Here is a 9,451-nt window from a genome sequence, read left to right as displayed (position 1 = left end):
AATGTTACTTACATGATCGAATAGTAATAATAAACGTTGAACAAAAGTTTTAGAGCATATAATATATATATATTATATTATATTATTACTGATGTATATAATTAGATATGTACAATGAAAACAATTTTATACAACCAAAAAAATGGCAGTCTAGTAATATATAATATTATTATGATTTATAATTTATATTATGTTATAAGACGCTGTACTAATTACAGAAGCTGATAAGAAACTAAAGTGTTTATATAATATAAAATTATATATAATATATATTGTTATATATATTTATGTATAATATATAATATAATATACACTAAATAATAACAATAGTATTTTTTTAGTTTTTTTTTTTTACATAAATTGTATAGAGCAAACAAAGCTCGTATGATATGTAATTGTTTCAATCGTTATGGACAATATTATAAGATATAATATATGACCATACCAAATTATATTTATATCGAAGTTAACAATAATAATATTTTTAAGACATGGGAAATTATTATTATTAGTATGTCAGATTATCACAAAAAAAATGTTTTTCATAATTTTGTATACATTAAATATTATATAAATTACTTCATTTATAGGATTATTATGTTTTAAAATGTATTACATTATCGCTTCGGGTTACTGCAATGAAATACGTAGTTTTGCGAGGAAATTTCAACTTAACTCATTATATATTTTTACAATTAGACTAGATAAAAAAAATCATGATTAATTTTAAGAAACTATACACAAAACAAAAATTACATACATAAATAAAAAGAACAACAAAATATTTTGAAAATAAAAAGAAACAAAGAAACAGAATGTATTATCATACAACATATAATAATATAAGATTAAATAGAATATAGTTTACAATAGGATTTCTAAATACAATATATTATATATTTATATATATATTTTTTTTTATACAAAAATAGTTTTATTGAAATTCATTAAAATTTAATATTTAAATTGTTATTATTATTTTTATTTATTTCATAAAAATATGTTGGTCAGTAAGACAGAATCAAAAATGTCCTACGCCATTATTTGATGTGACAACAATTATTATAATGCCGACTATAATAATAAATTATTGTCCGGATTTTTTATGGTTTTACTTATTAAAATTTATAAGTGTATACAACTGTTCACACTTCATAATATTATATAATAGCTTGATAAAATAACATGGTATGATGACAATTTAATGATAGGCATACTCTCAATCCACCTCTTGGTTATCATGATTAATATATATATTATATGTTATAGTGTATTATGAGGCGAACTGGATACAAGTATAAAACGCAAGACCGATATGTCAGTTTGTGCCATCAAATCATGTTATTTTATCATGATATTATAAAATACATTGTGTAGAAAATCGTATTATAATACATTTTTTTTTCTCATTACAGAGTTCATAAAAAATTCTTTTAAATAGTGATAATAAATGTTCCATCTGTGGTTTTGTGTAAATAATTTCTATATGAAGAAGTTGCATAGACGTTTTTCCATTTTTCTGTTATGGTCTCGTAGTAAAAATTAAAAACACGGACCATTATTTATAACTAGTATTTATGAATAAAAATGTTATGTATAATGTATTACATCTTCGTGGTCTTTAAGAATACCTATATAATTATGTAAATAGGATCGGTAACTGAGTATTTTTTGAACCTGAGATTAATAATTATTTTAATTACAACGCACTGATCCGATAATTTTATTTAAAAGGTCGATAGTGATTTAATCATGTTTATTCATAGGTACTAGAATGTGAAAATGCAATAATATATTTAACAGTAGTTACATCATTATACCTACTCTTAAAAAATAAATAAATAGTATGAAAGTCGTTTTCGAGTTTAAACAATGAAGAATTTACATTCATCGGCGATATCTTTAGATGCGTTACATTTAATTGATCTGTTTGTTGAGATTTAGTATTGTATAATAGTTAATATTATACATACACATTATTTTAAGTGTACTCGCAGAATAAAAATCCGGACTGTAATAATAATAATTATAATAACAATAATAGTAATGATAATAATAATAATAAATAATGATTAAATGATTTTAATAATAACAATGCGTATTGTAAACATATTATGCGGAAGTGTCGTGTTCCCGAATCGGTGTATACAATCGATTAAGTTTGACAACTACTAGAAAACATAATCGACACTACTTTAAAGGCGCATTGTGTATTTTATATTTATTTCGCTGACGAGCTGATTAACGGGCTTGTGGCGTACGGCTGTCCGTTGCAGTTAGGTAGAGCAAACGGATTCATTGCGAACGGAGATGTAACCAAAGTGCCCATTCCTGTAATAAAGTAAAATTTTAGTAAATTAATAATAAAAAGCCACACGTTATGATGATAATCGACAGCGCGCGAGATTTCAAACGAAAATTATATTTAATTTATAATGCAATTAATGAGCGAGCTTAATATAATATCTACAATAAGAAGAATAACAAATGAGGATATACCGTGCAGTGTATAAGTCAGTAAAGTGATTTGTAAAAATAATTTTATGGGGGAACTCTCGGTCTCTCGTAGCCCTCATATAAGTAGAGACACCAAATTTTCACACATTATAAGAAATTATATTTTCCGTGTCGCAGGTTTTTATTTTTTTGACAATATCATCAATATAAATACAGTTATAATTGTTATAAAAATCAGTTTTTTTTTTACGTTTTCCTAACTTTGTACATTTTTTTATATTTAAGCCTATTTGAAAAAAATAAAAACGATACGATAAAGAGGTAATTCTCCTCTATTATCCATGCATTTGTTGTCTCCGTCTTACAATCGTACGACATACCTACCAAATTTTTTAACAAAAATCAAATACTTGGATATATTACATTATAACGTGTGCACAAAATGATAATCTATACAAAAACTATAATGCACATGATATTAAAACTGGGAGCATTCCGATTCTACACAAGGGTAGGTACAGCGAATTAGACAATATGGAAAAATGCACATTTTGCCCGTCAAAAATTATAATAATAATGGGTGTACCACAAGTGATTAAGTGAAAATTATAGTGTTTTGAGTTTGATGTATGCATAAATATCGCAAAATACATGCAAACTGTTTAATGCACTACCAACTCAGTAAATCGATTTGCATCCTAAGCAGGGCTTGCATTTGAAAACAATTCCGTTTATGTTTTTTTACAATTAAAACGTTACAAGATTTTTGCGTTTATCGTTATTTAGAATAATGTTACCTATTCAATTTATTAGTAATAACTAATGCGGGTAAGTCGATATTAATATCTGTATGGATGAAATAAATATTTCTACGAAACCAATATAACTTTTAAATAAATGGATTTTAAATTATTTCCTTTTACGTTATTTTTCGTTCAATGAAATTCTATAAGTTGCGTTATTATTTGTTCAATGAAGTATAATATATTTTGTTAATCGTTATGTTTTGTTTTGTGGTATTTAATTATTTTTGATTATCACTTTATAATTACGTTTATAAATTGCAATCGTTTTTTTTGTCAAATATAACGTTAAAAGCATAACGTTATTATAATGTTTGCAAACCCTGATCCTAAGTATATTATATTGTGAAAATCGTTTTGCATTACTTAAAATGTAAATATTATGTAATAAGCAGATTCAAGTTAAATAAAATATAATAAGTAAATGTGAACTTTACTATAAAATATAATATTGTCTTGAATCGATTTTCTATTGCAACATGCAGGATAGTATCTTAGCTTCATAACGTATATCTAAGAGCTAAGAATAGGTACTATTAAGATATGTAGACACATAGCGTTATGTTTGACATGAACAATGGTATTTAACATATTACAATATTTGGTTTGTCTTGTTTTTGGATTCTGTGATGACCTCATAAACTACACATAATAAATATTATATTTGCTAATCGCAATCTGCACACATAATGCTATATACCTAGGCTATATTATAATAATGTAATAAGTATTTTTTTCACTATATTAGCGGCTAATCACGGAGACTTATTAGTCATCACTACTAAAATAACAATAACAATTAGTATAGTTATATTAGGAAACATATTAAAGGGTGTTTGGATCGATTGCAAAATGGACGATGGTAATAATATTATGAAGGCAATATAGTATACATTGATAATCAGGGTAAAAAAGATAAACATTAGCTTTTAAAAATCAGAAAATCGAAATTAAAACTTATTTTTTTCCCCATAAACTTAATGAAAGGTTAATAACACTCGCAACATTTTTTTCTCACAATATGGATAAAGTTAATATGCCAATATGGATAAGTAAAGTATAATAGAGAATTAACATCACAGAAATAAATCCATACTGACTACACCAACTAGTGTTTGTAATAATTGGCAACCATAAAAAAAAAAACCCAAACATTTCGACGGGGGAAGGTGTTTGAACACCCGAAACATCCCTTTGCGTACGTGCTATGGCTATGATAATTATGAACAAAAATAATACGACTCGACGCCGTGTTTTAAAAAATTGCGCCCAGATTATGCATAATTATTAATTATAGTATACCTATATCGACCTCGAAAATATTCATCTTAATCTAAGGTCATCCTACAAGACTTTTTCTTGTTACCACTTAGCATTCAAGTGAAACACACCGTATACGAAAATGTATTTCTGGCAAATATAACTACGGACAAGCGCGATGTTCTACTATCGTATAACATAGTCGTCGAAGTATTTATATACTTACTCGAGGAAGAGTTGAATAGCGACGGGTGCGAGGTGGCCGTGGGCGAGTTCATATTGGTCAGCTGAACAGACGACGCAGCCGACGTGGTGTTGGGCATGGCGGAACCGTTGTAACTGGAATTTCCCCCGTTACCGTTGTTGGGACCGGAATTGGACGGGTTTCCGCCGCCTCCGCCACCACCTCCACTTCCGCCACCACCGCCACCTCCGCCACCGCCTCCTCCACTGGTCGGCGGCGGATTTATGTACGTGCTTCCGTTCGTGCCGTTGGTCGAGTGCGGTGTCGATGCGCTGGACCCGTAACCACCGCCTCGGGGCGACACGCTGCTGCTCTGACCGCGTCCGTAATCGTCTGCGGATAACGCAATGGGTTTTCGTATTAAAAAAAAAAAGAAAAACACTTGGCCAGCTTATATAAAAATATTATAATAATATTAAATTGCTATATGCTCCAAAACAGTATCATAAATCAAAATACAAATTGTATCCCGTGTCGTAGCAAATACCATATTAATATTATATTATTAGAACAGCGACTTTTCTACAAATTGGTAAACACGCCAAACGAAATTTGAATATAATATTAAATACGTTAAATTATTGAATTATTAAGACACGTCCAGACCTAGCGTGGTTTTATTATTTTATATTTGTTTTTTATTGAAATTAAATAAAAATATTGAACCTAATCCTACCCGAGGCCGTTTAAACTTTTAGAAGGGATTTCCTCGCCATTTTCCATTGTTTACCCCCGAAATAATCACCCTTGATCATTGGTCGAAAGACACAATAAGTACCATTTTCGACTAGTTCAATTTTAGGAATGTGATAACTAATAACTAATGACTAAAAACTAAAAACTAATAATATAATAATATGATCTCATTACAGCACTCACCGTCGTTCCATTGACCACTTGCACCGTGGTCATGAACCGTCACCGCTAACTGTCCGGTGTACGGGTTGAACCCGGTGCCCACGGCCCCCGCCGTCGTCGACATGTTGTTTCCATCCCTGTCCCGCGAGCACGGTGACCTGGGCAGCGACAGTGACAGCTGATTGTTTCGGGGCATCGTATACAGTGCTTCCGCCAAATCCGCGGCCCGCTTCAGGATCACTTCCTGCGAAAATACCACAATATTATAACGTGTGTGTTTATAAAGACATCAATTTATTTATTCTGAACACGTATTGTTCTCGTCATATTAGAATATACATATCATGACCCTCCACTAGCGATGCGTTATGCGCCGCACTCGGTGGTTTTAATATAATAACTGATTTTTTTAGAATATTAATATGTGGGATAATCGGTTTTGGTAAAATGGTATTAAATGGGCGGTGATCACACGTCGAAACGTATTTTAAAACTCCTATCGTTTGAATTTTGATTTAGAAGCATGAAAGTTTCAAAAAAATCATCCTCATAATAATTTACAGTAGATATGGTGGTTTGAAAAAATGAGTAAAAATCTATCTATTTGAAATTATGGAATTATATCTAAACTTAACAATTTCAAACATCAGTATAAATTTTGAAGGACAATAGTGAGTGGGGATGGCGTGAGCATGATTGTTGAATCTCTCTCTGGGAATAGTGTCGGTTTGCAATCGCTTACTGAAGGTACGGTATCCATGTAGCGTCAAACAGCGTCGCGGCGCCAACCTAAGTCCGGACCGGTATAGTAGAGATACAGGCTAGACGCTGCAGGTAAAACGTACCTTAAGTATGCGCCAACTTTCATACCTATTAGCTGCGGCCTGTAGCAGTACATGAACGAATTAACTTTTTAGAATATTATCCATTTACTCGTTTCACAAACATTAAAACCAATTTATTAATTGATAGTTTTTAAGAATGGTAGTATAATTATTAGATACGGCGTATAATATTATATAATATAATATCAAGTCTATCGTATAAACACAGTATAGAGGGCACGAAGCAGCTAAACTGCGATGTTTCATTAACAATAATATAACCTATAATATAATACTGTCATAATATTAATATAAGTGCGTAAGTTTAATTTACCTTTGGTAGCTTTTCGGGATCTCCTGGATATCTGGGTACGAATTTTTGTAGTCTTTGGAAACCGTAATCGATGGTCGGTTCGCTGAGTGCTAAAATGATCGATATAATTATAATAATTTATATTATATATATACATATATTAAAGTCGTAGTATAAATTACTACGACCAAATAGGTTATACTATAAATTATAACCAGAAATTGCATCAGCGATATTCCGAAACGTTTTTTTTTTCGAAATACACAAATTACCATCATAAATTTACAAAAATATTTACACTTACATATGTAAGCGAATCTGCCGGGAGATCCTTTGCAAAACTGTTTGGATTTATACGACAACGTTACCTCCACGATGCCAGGTATGGGCCTGGGTGGTGTTTGCACTTGTATGGCGTGTGGAGTCAATAGCTGCAGGGAAACACAGTAATCGTATTAAACCTACGTGCTCGGAATACGCGAACACACGACAATATATATATGTGTGTGTATATCGAGTTTTCTATTTATAATTACTTCGCTCCAAACTAGATTGCTGCCGAAAACCACTTGCAACCCGTCGAAAAAATTATCACCCAATATAGTGACCGAAGCTCCGCCGTGGGTCCATCCTTCGCTCGGTGTAATGTGTTTTATACACGGTGTCGCCACGGGCAGTGGAGAAAACATGCCTAAGAGACACAAAAAAAAGGATAAACACAAAATCGAATTTAATGTTGCAAGCTGTATATACAATATACTATATATACCATGTACTATAATATATACAATATACTATATATCGTTAACGCGTAAAACGCGTAAATTTTTATTTCGCCAAGATAATAATAAACATATTTAACATGCGCATAATATTATATAATATAAGTAAAAACGCGTTATACACTGGCGACGAACAAAGTTTTGACACGTTTTGAAATATATTATGGACAACCCGCACTATATAGGTAATATTTCAATCCTATTCTGTTCACCCTTAGGTAGCAAAACGGAATAATAAATAATAATATAAGGTATGTAAATTATTAGATTTTTGTTTTTTTAAATAAATTACGTTTGCGGGATTGACAATAAAATATTATATACAATATACGTCATTGTATCCACATATTATATTATTTCGTTAATTACTAGTAATTCCTCATTTGACGTACAATGACTGGTGTTCGGTTGAACAATTTTTTTTTTAATTTTTAGTTATTTAATTCACGTAGATTCTCTAAAGTGGACTTTATTACGGAAGTGATTCTTAAATCAACCACTATCACGGGCATTAAAGACTCTCTCGTACAACACTACTCGTGATTTTATCCGATTTCTGAGAAACTGAATGTTCTACAGCCTCGTGTCAAGTGAAATAATCGATCGAGTGTGGTGAGAAAAAACAACGCTAATGGCCGTAATTTTACTCGACAACCCCACGACTATCGTGGGGAAACAAAAAATAACAATCGATAGGATGTAAAAATACAAAAACGTCTTCAGACGGGACAAACCGTATAAATGCATATCTTAATATATTATATTATAATATAAATATATATTGTATAAACTATGTATTGTATCTTTTTTTATATTATATTTTATTATTCGCTGTATCCATCGACATCGTAATATTTTTTTCTCTACTTTTTTCGTTGTATTTTTTATCTCTGGTATATATTATTATGGAGTGAATTGAAGTTACGCTTAGCTGTCGGGACCGAGAGATTTCTTTTGCCGGGAGCGGTTCAATTGCGACGCTGTATAAAATGGGTTTTATGCAGTGGACCGAATCAGGCGGTACCAATTCGGGACAAGAAAAAAGTTTTAGATCGCAAAACTCCGTAGAATGTCGCCCGGCATACACAAACAACTTCCACGTGTATTTTTTCCTTTATTTTATTTTCCTTTCCGTTTTATTTTTTTTTTCGTCCTCTTACTTTAAGAGGGAAAAAAAACAAAACAAAACGTCAAAACTCGCGAATATCTGTTTAGTATTGCTCTGGCGTTTTGCTCGGCTTTAACAATCACTAGATACCCGGCGATATTATAATATTATTATCGACGTTATTTGTGCATATTATGTGAAATTTTAGATTCTGAGTGGAACGATGAATGTATTGATTTTACAATGATGTGTGTTTTTTTTTTAATTTTTAATTTTTTTTTGTGTCTGTCATCACCTTTTAGGACATTAAAAGTGCTTGGATTTTCTTCAACAGTACCTTTTCTGATAGGAAAGTGAATGTAGTTGGTACTTTGGGGGGTCAAAAGTAAAATTTTTTCAAAAACGAAAGAAAAATTAAGGAAAAACGGGAATTTTTACGCAAAATCTGTTTTCGAGAAAATTGATTTTGGTTTTTGGTGTAACTTTAAAATGACTGTAGATACATGACATTTTCACTGGTTGTTTATATTTCCATTTTCTATACATGATAACATTTTCAAAATATTTTGATTTGTTTTGAGCTGTTTTCGGACAATTTCAGTTTCCAATTTAATTAGTTTTATTTTCTATGAATGTCAATAAAACTTTATTTGTTGAGTAAAAATACTTGAAAATTTAATACAAGGCTCTTAATATATTGTTACAATGAGATTTGAAAAATATTAAAAATCCTTAGTCACAGTTTTTTTTTATTAGCATTTAAAGTTCAAAAATTGACAAAATATGTAAAAATTCACGAAAA

At 30.5% G+C, this 9,451-nt stretch overlaps 1 protein-coding gene across 2 annotated transcripts in view; it reads right to left on the bottom strand.

The window, feature by feature from the left end:
- Window positions 1-951: 951 nt before the first annotated feature.
- Window positions 952-9,451, bottom strand: part of LOC100166884 (transcription factor collier-like) — a 110,041-nt gene continuing 101,541 nt past the window's right edge. Inside the window, exons 9-14 of one of the 2 annotated variants that reach the window (XM_029488422.1) lie at window positions 7,296-7,450; window positions 7,064-7,190; window positions 6,781-6,869; window positions 5,635-5,866; window positions 4,747-5,097; window positions 952-2,331 (exon numbers count right to left, since the gene is read on the bottom strand). In XM_029488422.1, coding sequence (XP_029344282.1) covers window positions 2,222-2,331; window positions 4,747-5,097; window positions 5,635-5,866; window positions 6,781-6,869; window positions 7,064-7,190; window positions 7,296-7,450 — 1,064 coding nt within the window. In that variant the 3' untranslated portion in view covers window positions 952-2,221. The remainder of the gene's footprint in view (window positions 2,332-4,746; window positions 5,098-5,634; window positions 5,867-6,780; window positions 6,870-7,063; window positions 7,191-7,295; window positions 7,451-9,451) is intronic. The other variant, XM_029488416.1, reaches the window with a different exon arrangement.

The sequence above is a fragment of the Acyrthosiphon pisum genome, chromosome X (assembly GCF_005508785.2).
Source record: "Acyrthosiphon pisum isolate AL4f chromosome X, pea_aphid_22Mar2018_4r6ur, whole genome shotgun sequence".
In the NCBI taxonomy this organism is placed as follows: domain Eukaryota; kingdom Metazoa; phylum Arthropoda; class Insecta; order Hemiptera; family Aphididae; genus Acyrthosiphon; species Acyrthosiphon pisum.
The sequence above is the reverse complement of the archived record's forward strand: the minus strand, read 5'-3'. Positions and strand labels throughout refer to the sequence as shown.